This window comes from Diplotaxodon limnothrissa, linkage group LG6 (assembly GCF_057381915.1).
Source record: "Diplotaxodon limnothrissa isolate DT_005_m linkage group LG6, D_limnothrissa_male_GT1.1, whole genome shotgun sequence".
In the NCBI taxonomy this organism is placed as follows: Eukaryota; Metazoa; Chordata; class Actinopteri; order Cichliformes; family Cichlidae; genus Diplotaxodon; species Diplotaxodon limnothrissa.
The window spans coordinates 11,677,211-11,690,239 of record NC_140601.1 but is presented as its reverse complement, the minus strand read 5'-3'; the positions used below and the strand labels follow the sequence as shown (position 1 = coordinate 11,690,239).

General features: G+C 40.7%; 1 protein-coding gene across 1 annotated transcript; it reads right to left on the bottom strand.

Moving 5' to 3' along the window:
* Nucleotides 1-2,093: 2,093 nt before the first annotated feature.
* On the bottom strand, nucleotides 2,094-12,633 carry LOC146630186 (platelet-derived growth factor subunit A-like). Its single transcript, XM_085356551.1, has 6 exons — nucleotides 12,571-12,633; nucleotides 12,139-12,235; nucleotides 8,334-8,441; nucleotides 7,963-8,156; nucleotides 2,509-2,635; nucleotides 2,094-2,113 (listed from the first exon to the last, which is right to left on the bottom strand). The coding sequence occupies exons 1-6, from the start codon at nucleotides 12,631-12,633 to the stop codon at nucleotides 2,094-2,096; spliced, it is 609 nt and encodes a 202-aa protein (XP_085212677.1).
* Between the last annotated feature and the right edge of the window lie 396 nt (nucleotides 12,634-13,029).

Genomic DNA, 13,029 nt, shown 5'->3' with positions numbered 1-13,029 from the left:
GCTGGAACGGCCCCGCGAGCACACAGTTCGGCTCTGTGCTGCAGGTTCAAGAAAGGAAAAACACCAAGTCTTCACCACACGGCATAACACACTCCAGTCTCTATTTTTTGCTGTTTAGTTGTGACATAAGGCAGCTGTGGTTTCTGTTAATATGTGATAGCTTTAGCCAAAGCGATGATGGAGACTGTAGACGTTTCATGTGCTGCAGAAGACTGTGAGCTGCAGCTACAAGCTCCAGAGAAAAAAGATTACATGTGAACCTTTATTCTCAACGATATCACACATATGTGTCCAAGTTAAAGACACTCAAGCTAGTTTTGACTGCTGATTAAACATTTACTGTACAGCATTAACCCCCTAATGATCATCTGCAGACAAAGGTCATATTATCATGAAGCAAGGTAGCTAAGAAATCCACAATGTGCAAATTTACTGCACTCAATGTGACATCTTCCAGAAACACAGCATATGCCCATATAGTTTTGTGAGCATGTCTGGAGTCACTGCAGCCACTGAAAGCAATTTAAAATCAGTTGATTCCTTTTGATATACCTTGTAAATACCAAATGCTAGTACTCTACATACTAATAAAGTACTAAATATAATTTTATAATCATAATTATATATAATATTTGTAATTAATCCCACTGAAATCGAGTTTGGCTCTTTCTTTCTTCCTTTGAGGATAACAAAATTTATACATTTGTGGCCTGAATATGTTTATAGTCTACCTTCATTGTCCCACAAGATACATTTTAAATTACAGTAGATGTGAAATATGCACAATTTGAGTGACTTGAGGACAGTCCTTGGTTAAAACATGGCACCCATTCTGTTAAAATTATATAAGGTTTCCCCATGTATTGCATTTCCTTTAGGTGCATATCTAAATGAAACAGAGCTCCTTGTCAGCAGTAATGAAAGCGAATATGAAGAAAGTGGTTTGATATGAAGTCACCTTCTCCTCCTTCTGGTTTAGTGAGTCAGGAGATGAGGTCACCAATGAAAACATTTGCCTTCCCCTACGCCACTATTACTGTCATTTCTTTGACCTGTTTGAAATAACACAACTCTTTAAACAGCACAAAAAGATCACTTGTTAGCTGTTGGCTATTCCGCTCCATAATCAGCATTTTCATGCTTTTCTGTTTTCTAGTCTCACTTTTGCCAAGGTTCAGTGTGTGTGTGTGTGTGTGCGTGTGTGTGTGTGTGTGTGTGTGTGTGTGTTACTGTCCCTTCAGTCACTCTCTGACAAACCTGTTTGCTGCAAGCTGTTTTCTGACCACCACACCCAATTTGTTTTCATATAAATATTTTATTAGTATCAGTAACATGTCGGAAGGATTATTTCCCATCCATTCTTTATTTGGGTAACATATCAGAAAAAGAACTGATAAGCAATAGAAATAGAAAACGAGACGTTATAAAAATAAGAGGATATACGTGCATGTGTGTGAGTGCTTTTCTGAGGAAGAGTAAATCTTGGAGTACAAAAACTAATCCCAGTCACTGTTTCTAGAAAGGATTTTGCCCCAGTTTATAATCCGAGTCACTGAGCGGTTTATACTCTGGAGAAGGAGCAGGATACAGGCAATATGCCCTTCAACATCCTAGAACCAGAATGTCAGTTCGCTTTGTCATCGTCTCATCATTTCTCGTCTCCATCAAAAAAAAATTGGAGTTCACTTGTGGAAGTTTGATGCTTTGCTTTTTTTTTGGAAAATGGTGAGTCAGTAATCCTCCATCAAAACTCCAAAAGGTCGTGGACAAAATATGCTCCGTTAGACCTTTTCACTGTTACTTTGATGGCAGGTGTTAAAGGAGTCACAGGCAGAAGGTGCTTGTCCTTGCTTTCCATTACATCATTATCCTCAAGGTGTCCTCCACTCCTACATCTGTCTGCTGCTCTTCACCTGATGCCTGTTGCAAGAAAGGAACATGAAGATAGCTTCTTTTATTAGCATAAAGCATTAGCTTTATCTTCGACTGAATAACAACACACACACACACACACACACACACACGCACACACACAAAGGACTGTTTTCTGCACCACCGCTGGACATCTAAATTGCAATTTTTTTGCTTTAAGTTCAGCTGATGTAAGCACGACCTGCAGGAAGTCAGCAAGTTCAACAGAAGTCACACATGATGACAGGATGGTTAAACTCCAAGAACCTTTGTGCACTACAACAATGTTTTTTTTTAACCCCTGTTTACGTCGAGTAGGAAAGATTTTAATAATATAGAATGGGGGTCTTTGAAACATATGTTTGTGTGTGTGCACACATGTATGTGTGTGTGTGTGAGTGGATGGGTTAGTGTGTGTGAAGGGAAATGCTGCCCTGAGGGAGAATTAACTCAGGCAGGAAAAACACTGTAAATGCCTCAGATGTTATCAGTTCTGAGAGGAGCCGTAACATGTGAAGTGAGCCAGCCTAAACCCCCATGCCCACGCCCATGCACAAACACATGCACGCACACAAAGATACGCAGCTATATGCTCACCATTGTCTGTGTCTGAGTTTGGGCTGATATGGCGTTTATTGGTGCACGTGCACTCTAAGTGATCCTCCACCCTCACCTGCACCTCCCTCAGCTTTGGCCGCCTTCGCACGTACTCCACCTTCGCCACCTGAGGGGAGAGAAAGTGAGACAGAGAGAAAACTTTATTGAGAAGTGAATTAAAGCATGTTTGTTAATACTCTTTAGCATAGGCAAGCCCCCGCTAACTAGCTCACTGCATGAATTCGTACAGTCAAACTGCCAGCTTTGAAAAATAAAAGGAATACAGAAATTACATAAGTTCTGTGTAGCTATCTTGAGTGGTAGTTGTGTGCCTTTACCCAAAGTTCCCTTGCACTAAAACACATTCTAAGGCATGTTCTGCTTTTCTGTTGAGTGTGTTGGGTTAGAACGAGTTTTTCTAGTCAAAGTTAGCATCAGAAATGCTAACTTGCACCTTGCACCAGATGCACCTTGCTAGCCAAACTAGCTGTCTAGTACTAGTGCTAGGTACTAACTTAATCAAATTTATAAGCTGAGTAGATTAAGTTTTTAAAGAATAGGAAACACAATGAACTGACTACTGGAGAACATATCTGACATCAAAGTTTAGTCTCAGTTTTTTTGTAAATTAGCATAGCTATTGCCATCCAGTGGATTTTTAAGATCACATTTATAAGGTTTTTGTTTAAAACTAGTCTGCCAGAAATATTCAATAGAAAACATGACAAAGAGTTTCTCAAACAGCTAATGGAGGTGGTCATTAGCTACAGCTGAGAATCTCCCAGTGTATGGGCCTCAAGTTGGGTTTTTTTGAATGTAGCTGTGTAAACATCAAATATCTGCTCGGTTTATCAAGATATCGCATATTTGCAAAAGTGCTTCGACGTTTTCGGAGACGTCTGCTAGTCACCAGCTCGATAGCTAGCTGGGAGCTCGAGGTTCACTGAAGCCGCCGAGAACGGCACAACTCCCGGCACATCATTTTCAGATCACCGCGGATTTTTGCTACTCAGGTTAAACGTAATATATAAGTCAGTTAGACAACCTAAAAATGTTATTGTTGGGCTTTTTTCAGTGTTTTGTTTGTTTGTGAGTAAATCGGTTTGGCTGAGATTAAAGTTATTAGATTAGATAAAATAAAACTTTATTAATCCCCCTGGTGGGTTCCTCCTTGGTTTTGACTAAACGTCAAACAGAAAACTGATTAAACAGGAGTATGACACGGTCGAGAATTTACGCCAGTGTCCTGTTATATTTTAGATAGCAAGGAGAAGACGGCTGAGTTTATTAAACTCCAACGAGACAGCGGTGACGCTAATCAGAAGGCTAGACCGTCCAATTTCCCCAGCCGTTTACTTCCGGCCTACACGCACTTCTGAGGACCTGGCCCGCGTAGACCGCGAAGGCCGGCCCATGAATTTGGACATGACCAGCCCATGAATTTGGACATGACTAGTGAGTGATTCGTTCGTTCTATGATTCATTACAGGAAGGGAGGGGGTGAGTGAGTCCTGAGTGATTCGCTTACGCTACAATTCAGCGCAGGAAGGGAGGGGGTGAGTAGCTAAAATGTGCTGTTAGCATGTTAGCAGAGCGATGCTACTGTGAACCAAGGAGCTATTGTCTTGATGTGAGCTTCTACTCAGGGTTTTTTCTTCCAGTTCAGAGCAGAAATGTTTTTGTTAAGAAACTGGCTGTTGTTTTTTCCCCCCACGATTTTAATTATAAGCTACATATATTTCTACTAAGGAAATTAGTTTGCTAACAGCAATAGGGATGAGTTAGTGAGTCAATTGGGCTTGTGAATCATGATTCATGAGTCAGTAAAGTGATTCTCGAGTATTGAACGTGAACATGATTCGCGCATCACTATTTTGGACAAGTGTGGATGTTATGTTTGTATCTCCTTTTTGGTAAATGTTTGACTAGACCACCATCATTAAAATTTCACTTTTTATTGTAAACTTATCTCCTGTTTCCTCCACTTTCTGTCCTCTTTACCTCAACAATCTAACATAATTTTGTTCATTAAATTGATGTAGACTCTATTATTTGAAGCTATTGTAAATCTCATCATGTACTAAACTTCTGCAAAATCGAATCATGATTAAATTTATGTTTGCAACAATATAGGTTTGTTGATCCCAAAAACTACCTAACGATAGTGCTATTTAAGTTAGAATGAGACAGGTTATGTATGATACAGGTGCTACAGATAAAATGCTTTCTTGTACTTGTGCAAGCACACAGGTGTGTGTAATCTCGTTTGGAAGAATGAATGGAACACTGATAGGAGGTTTGATTTCACTTACACTAAGTGAGGCATATGCTGTTTTGTGTCACATTTGACATCAACACTAGCGCCCCGAGCCTAGCTACTCATGTAGCAATGGGTCTTTCTAGTTCATGAACAAATACACACCCAACATACTTTTATCTTACATAAACAATAAAAGAACCACAGAAGCACAGTAAATGCGTAATGCTAACATCCTTGTTAGCAAGCCAAGTCTGCACTTTGGCAGGTCCAATTGCACAACCATCTTTGCTTCAAGTCTTAACAGACTCTGAAATAGCAGAGCTAAGACTTTGAAAAAACAAAAACCCACAAGAAGGTTCAGCTGAGGTGAGCAGCTGTGCAGCTAAACAGCACATATGACATTGACTAGACCTTGACAATATGCTAGAAGGGGTGAGCCATCACTTCAAATAGTCGAGGTCTGCTATAATTGTTATATATATGAGTAGTTAGATTAGATTAGATCAACTATTAAATTAATAGTTCTTTCCTGCAGACTTACACTACAGTTGCTGCTGTAGTTCTAGTAAGAAAAATCGATGTTTTTTGTAGGCAACTTGGCAGTTGTTATGCATTCAGTCAGTCTACTGATGTAGTTCTTCCAAACCTGTGAACGTTAGCTAGGTGACAAAGCAGAGGCTTCAAGTGGAAACTTTACATGGCAGTGAGTGATCTCACAATGATGATATCCATCTTTTATATACAGTCTATTCTCAAAAAACAAGTAAACATCATTTCAAGACAGCAGCTTTTAAAAGGGCATTACAGATTGACTTCCAGCCTGCTGTAGTCTTCATATATATATATCAGTACTGAGGCTCTTTCTTTGTTTTCTCACATATGGACACACCCCCTAAACCTTCACCCTGCCATCTTCCCTTTAGCTTTAAGTGAGTGCAGTTGTAGTCGTGACCGTTTACCCTCTAAGCACTGAATCTCAGCACATGTGAGTGACTTTATTTTTGATTTCCTCTGTGAGCAGACAAAGGATGAGCCCTTTCATCTCAGATTGGGTTTCAGCAGGCCAAAGCACAGAGTATCAAACCGCCCTCCCCTCCTGTTTTATTCACGTTTTCCCTCTTGACCTCTGGCAGCACACTCTTACACGTCTTTCCCTCTCACCCCAGATTATCAGTCAAACATCAACCAATCAACCTGTGAAATTAATATTTCATGTTCATATTATTAAAGTAACTATTAACATCAACATCATCAGCACAGTTTAAAAGTACAATAAATGCACTTCCTGTGTGCCAAACACACACACAGACACACACTCCTTGGGTCAGCTCCCACTTGGACTCTTGTGACTGTGAACCATTTGGGGTTTACTGAGTCTTATTTCCAGCTCTGGATGAGATCAAAGGGAAGCTATTATGTTCATGTGCTACCTCACTGCCAGATTTTCAGTCACTGGCACACACACGAACGCACACACACGCACACACACACACACACACACACACACAATGGTTAAGCTGGGGAGAGTAATTGTTTTTGGCAGGTGTAGAGAGTGTATACCTCCAGTAAGTGGCTGCGTATTTACACATTCTGTGCCATTATTCGTTTTCTACACTTTCCGGGTCAGTGCCAGTAAAAGACAAGGAACAGAAGCCTTTTGCTAAATGTTTACACAGAATATATCCCTTAAACTAATTTGAACCACTTCTATTGTCACAGGATATCCCTGTGGAAGAAAACTCTTGTCTCTGGCTACTGTATGTGTCAGACACCAAACAATAATGGATTGCATTTATATAGCGCTTTTCGGGACCCTCAAAGCGCTTTACAATACCACTATTCATTCACTCTCACACACTGGTTAAGTCAAGCTACAGTTGTAGCCACAGCTGCCCTGGGGCAGACTGACAGAGGCGAGGCTGCCATATTGCGCCATCAGCCCCTCTGGCCAATACCAGTAGGCAGTAGGTGAAGTGTCTTGCCCAAGGACACAACGACCGAGACTGTCTGAGCCTGTCCGAGCCGGGGCTCAAACCGGCAACCTTCCGATTACAAGACAAACACCCAACTCTTGAGCCACAATCGCCCCAAAGAACAGTCTTAGTCCTCTGTGACTTTGTCCTCTTCCTCATAATGAAAGTTGAAGGTGACATATAAGAAGATACAGCATGCACTGAGACAGACAAGTGCACTAGAGAAATGTAATAATAGGTTTTTGAAATTCATGACATCCTTGTGAAAGAAATGAAATAAAAATTGTGCCAAAGTGCATGAAAAACAAACTTTGTGCGAGTGCCAAAGCTCTTGGCCACAATTTTGCACTTCATATGCAGTTAGTCTCTATTAAGGGACTCTAATTTAAACAAAGAAAAACAACAGATAAATGGCAGATTACTTAGACATGATAAAAAGACTGTTTCTACTAAATACAACAAAGCCTTTTCCGGATGCTTCTTCCTAACTTTAACTCGTCAGTTTCACATCTTATGGGAAGTCTCTCAGTTGCCTGGCTTCAATAGGAAATGGTTTATGACAAACTTGGAAATACAAAATTTGTGGTATTTGGTAATGGCTCTTCCACTCCGGGGTGTACCCGGCTCCAGCCTGGCCTGGCTCCAGCTCCATAAACATATCTACAGTTCAGAAAATGTTAAATAACACTATGGTTACACACAGTTTTGGTTTATGGCAATTATATTCATTTTCTTTGATTCTTAAGAAAAAGTTTAAAGTGATGGCAATGAGTAAAGATTAAAATGAAATTAATTTATTAATGAATTAATGATGGATATCAAAAATTGAAGCAGTGCAAGTGTGCACGTACAGTGTTGATATAAAGTCTTATTCTTTCCTTTGACCGAATTATGTCTTTGACAGCACAAAGTTATTAGTTATATTTGTTTTATATGTGAATGTATGCATGTGTTTTCATTACCTAACAGGTTTCTGTTGGAAGGAATGTTTGAAGCAGAAAGAAACAATTACAAAGCTAACCCTGCATGCCGGGGTCTAGCTGTGCTCATCAGTGCAGTGTAGTGTCGACCTGTGCTACCTGGTAACCCCCAAGACTCCCTATATGCAAATCTTTACCTCTTCCAAATGTGATGTGAAAACAAAGCTTCTTTTGAACACAAAAGAGTCTGAAACAGACACACATGTGGTCACATGTATAGAGAGAAGCAACAGAAAGCTACCTTAACAGTGCGGTAGTGTTTGCGAGCCGCCTGGCACCTCATGTTGCTGGTGTTGCAGCAGCCGGTGCAGCGTTTCACCTCGACACAGGGAGGCCAGATGATGAAGTTGGCCGATGTGGGATCCACCTGGCTCCTGGGAATTTCATAAATTGCTGTCCGAACTTTGCACACTGCTGGCAAGGCCTCTTCTACCACTGCAGGTGAACAAACATGGCTGATCAAACCTGCATCAATGGTTCACTTTTTATACAAATACTAGTATTTCCTATTAACGTTATACAATATAGAATTTTTGGAAACTACAAAAGAATAGTTAGATAACCAGTGGACCTGAGGCTCAAGCTGACTACATGTGTGTGTGTGTTTCTCACCAGTGCTCCTCCTGTGTCTGGTATGTGTGTGTGCTCTCTTTAGGTCGGGGAAGCTGTGAGAGAAGTCCTTGTGGTAGCTGTGTTTGGTCTCCTCGATCACCTCGTTCTCTGAACAGAGACAAAATAACACAAGCATACTGAGACAATACACACTCTAAATGTTAACAACAAAGATCCTTGTGTCAAAAACACAGACACATACTAACGCACTATTGTGGATAACATGCATGCATAAAGTTCATTTTCTGAGAAGCACAAATGTTCTCTTGGGTGATATTGGATATTTTTTATTTTGCTCATTTCCAGCTCCACATTTCCATCCTTGGACACTACTGGACTAACGTTGCATGATTCAGAATTAAAAATAATACCTATTTATTGTAATCTTGGGCCATGATGCATCACTTCAGTTGATCCTGGCTCTTTGGACATCAGAAGTTGTCCCTTAAGTTTCATGAAATCTTACGCACCACATTGTTGGCCGAGCCAAAATAGAAAATATTTGTAATTTATCCTCATGGGACCATGAATCTCCTTATCAAGATAACTTGACAGCTGACTGACCAAAATACAAAAGAAGGAAAAGTGGTGGCATGTTTACATGCTACAGCAAGCTGCTCATTACAGATATCTTTATCAAGTGTCTCCTGATCAGAGAAGCAGTTTAACCAGGTTATTCTGAGTTATGATGTCAGTGAGCTACTGAGTTCTCTGCATGTACACGAGCCCCAAATGAAACTGTTTCAGTGCCTATTCCAGGTACATTTGAATGTAATCCACACACACAGACACACAGCAAAGATTTTGTTAAGTTGGAAATGACATCACATTGCAAGCAAACTTGAACTTTCTAAGTAGCTTCTTTGTGAATTTTGAGATTTATTTGCTGTTATGTGACTTTAATGCACTTTTTTTGCTTCTATTACTGGTTAGATGTACAGTGGAGAAAGCAATTATTTGATTCCCTGCTGAATTTTTATGTTTGCTCACTTACAAAGAAATTTGATAGTAGACAGAATATCAACTAAAAATCCAGAAAAATAATTACATTAAACTTATAAACTGAGGCGTTGATGAAAGATGTAACCAGAATCTGATTGGATGAACAGAAATGCTTTGTATGAGCCAAAGAACACCATCCCCACATCAAGCACAAAGGTGGAAATGTTATGTTTTGGGCAGCGCATTGAGAGGCCAAAAGACAGGAAAAATCTTGGACTACAACCTTCTTCCATCAGCCAGAACACTGAAGATGGGTCATCGATGGGTCTTCTGGCATGACAATGACCCAAAATATACCACAGAGGCAAGAAAGGAGTGGATAAAGAAGAAACACATTAATGTGTGGAATGGCCTAGCCCACAGGTGTCGAACTCCAGGTCTCAAGGGCCGGTGTCCTGCAGGTTTTAGATGTATCCTCGATCCAACACAGCTGATTTAAAAGGCTAAATGACCTCCTCAACATGTCTTGAAGTTCTCCAGAGGCCTGGCAAAGAGCTAATCATTTGATTCAGGTGTGTTGACCCAGGGTGATATCTAAAACCTGCAGGACACCGGCTCTCGAGGCCTGGAGTTCAACACCCCTGGGCCCTAGCCAGTCTCCAGACCTCAGATCAATAGGAAATCTGTGGAGGAAGCTGAAACCTTGAGTTACCAAGCACCAGTCACGAATGGTTTCATGAAGAGGAGGGACCCAGAGTTATTCCTACAAACACAGAAACATCTTCTATCTACAATTAATCTTGGAAACTCTGCCACTCATTGACACTTGGCCATAAATTGTATTTGTCAGTTCAGTTTGGTTTGGTGGTAGTAATGTGTGGTAGTGAGCTTAGTTTAATCTTTTATTTATTTATTTTTCTGTGCAAGGTTTTGGCAGGTTGTGACAATACTACACCTGAGATTAGACAAACATCCAGCTTACGGAAACTTTCCTAAAGTGGATAATATTCTTTAGTTAATAACTGATGATTTATGGCATAAAGATTTATATTAGCCAATCTTGCCCTCAAGGCTTAGTTTTAAATCTTAGCTTTGTGTGTGTGTGCCTTCTAGAGATGTATCCACAGTTTTCGCAGATTCTTCAAGCCATTCAGTACTTCCAAACCACAGGATACCCACAGACATGTTTAAAGCCAATAAATTCTGAGCAAAGATTGTGTGTGCAGTGTGGATTTGTGTAGATTTGTGTGTCTGTGTGGGTGGAAAAAGGGAGCAAGGTTCCAGGAAATCAGAGTAAATGATGTCTAGGCAGGACTCTTTTAATTTGATCCTGAATACCAAGCCTGATGCTTCTTTTGGTCACCGTGTAGATGTCTGCGTGCGCTCCTCATTCTTGAGGCCATATGTGCATGCAAACAGTCACACACACACACACACGCCTGCCTACATACACAATGTGCTTCTAAAACACAACAAAGTCCACCTTCGACATTTCCCTCTCTCTCTCTCTCTATCTTTCTCATTCTCTCTCTCTCTCTTTCTGAGCCTGTGTGTCTCCCTCTCTCGCCCTGACATGCAGGAATTTGAGCATGAATTATACATAGCAACACAGCAGCCTTCCAGCGAGCCCTCCTCTCAAACCAATAATGGGCAGCATGACAACAGTATAATGAAGTGAGCCACTTGACCCCCACCGAGCCGGGGAGCCGTCACCCTCGACATTTGCATCTCAATGATGCCAGGATTAATGGTGGCACCACTCAGCACTGCAGACAGAAAAAAATTAAAAAAAAGTTCACGCAGCAAAAAAAAAAAAAGTTTATTTGGCTGAAATGTGGATGAGTGGATGCAATAAAGTGTGTTTTATGCCACAGTTATTTCCTCCTGTCTCACCTCACTGATTCAATCTGCTCAGATTTATTACCTGCATAATAAACACAGACATCAGTGTTTATTGAAGGCAAACGCCGGTGCTTTTTTTTTTTCTTCAAAAGTTGGAGACTGTTTATGATTGAACTGCACACAAAGCCTTCTTTTTTGTGATCTCAGCTACACAGTCAGCTGCTAGCAGAGCAGAAAAGATACAGATGATTTTTTTAAGAAAAACAAAAGTTGCTTCTGGTCTTTCTGAGAAACATCCAGTGGTGAGATGAGAAGACAAAGAATCTTGAACCAGATGCAACTAATTCCTCAAGTCAGAGTCTTTCAAGGCACTGACAGGGAGGGAAGCAGCCGTGACTATCACATTTAAGCTCCCTGTGCCTGATGTTTATCTGTTACTCAGTCAAGTTAAGGCCTGCTTGGATCTTTGTATGACTAAAGGTACATCATTTTTCAATGACATGCTAAAATAAGACAAACATGTGCATTGCTCCTAATTTCAGAAGTAGATTAAAGATAGATTAAAAAAATCACAAGTGTTGATCTGGTGCAAAGAAATATGAGTTTCTACAGTAACTTCCTGTGACTTTTCAAATTTCATAAAAAAAATTGTAGCCTACTATTTAGCTTTAAATGCTACAGAGGTTTGGCCCCAAGTTATGTCTGCTGCCACTTGGTGCATGAAACCCTGACACTGATCACAAGCACAAACGTGATGTAGCCTTGTGCAGTGCTCTTAGAGTTAAAAATTACTTCCCTGAAGAGATTAAAATTGCATACTTGGCATTATGTTTCACATCACTTTAAAAAACACGTCTGATCTTATCTGCACCATGTTTATTTATTTCTTCATATATTTTATTAAAAATCTGTCACAGGCATCACATGAACAGATTTTTCTATGAATAACCCCATTTTTCTGTAAGGATCATTAATCCAGCTTGTGGCTGTGGGAGACTTGTATTATAATGAAGTGCTTTACCTACGGAGTCTATCTCTAGCAGCCGCTGGAGGTCGCTGATGCTGCGGATCTCGCTGCGAGAGAGCCGCTCCAGAAGCTCCTGAGGGAGAGGAGACTCCTGTGGGAATGAAGGGGGTGGGTTTATTGGGGGTGGGAACACATAGTTGGTGCGTAAATCACGATCACGCAAACGTTACTTATCTGCAGCTGGCTTTCAAGCTGACTCGGTGGCGGGTTTTCAAAATGTATCAAACAGGTAACTGTGCGTAAGATTAATGCTCGTGTGTAATTACGCAAATAAACTAGATTTCATCTGTTGTATTCAGTACGTTAACCTTCAGGACTGAGTCTCTGTGAGTTCTATTACTTGTTTACAAGCTAAATAGCTGCGAGTAAAAATATCACAACACGCAGCAGAAAAGATTAAACACAGAGTGTTTTGATTCAGCTCACCTGAGCAACGGTGCGTAACACGCAGAGGTAGCCGGCAAGGATGTGGTAGACTGCGGCTCTCATCTCCTCTCAGATCCACTGCATAGGCACCAGAATAGGTCGAAAATCCACCGAAGGAGCCGGGCTGTCGCTCCCTGCTCTCATCATCCCTCGGGAGGACAGAATACCTCCTCAGTTTTAATGAAAAAGCTGCGAAATCCCGAATGAAATAAAAAGGATTGAAGCAAACTTCTGCTTGTTCTGCACGCGGTGTAAGTCACTGCCAAAGAGATTTAAGGGATTATTTTTTAAGTGACCGCGAAAAATGAGAGTCCAAGTTTTAAAAAGATAAAACAAAATAAAAAAGTACAAATCTTAGGATCCCACCGATATTCGTCCACAGGTCCGAAGTTTAAAGGAAATCACACAATCAGACTTGACATCAAGTGTATGTCCAGTTGCTTTTCATTTTGGTCTAGA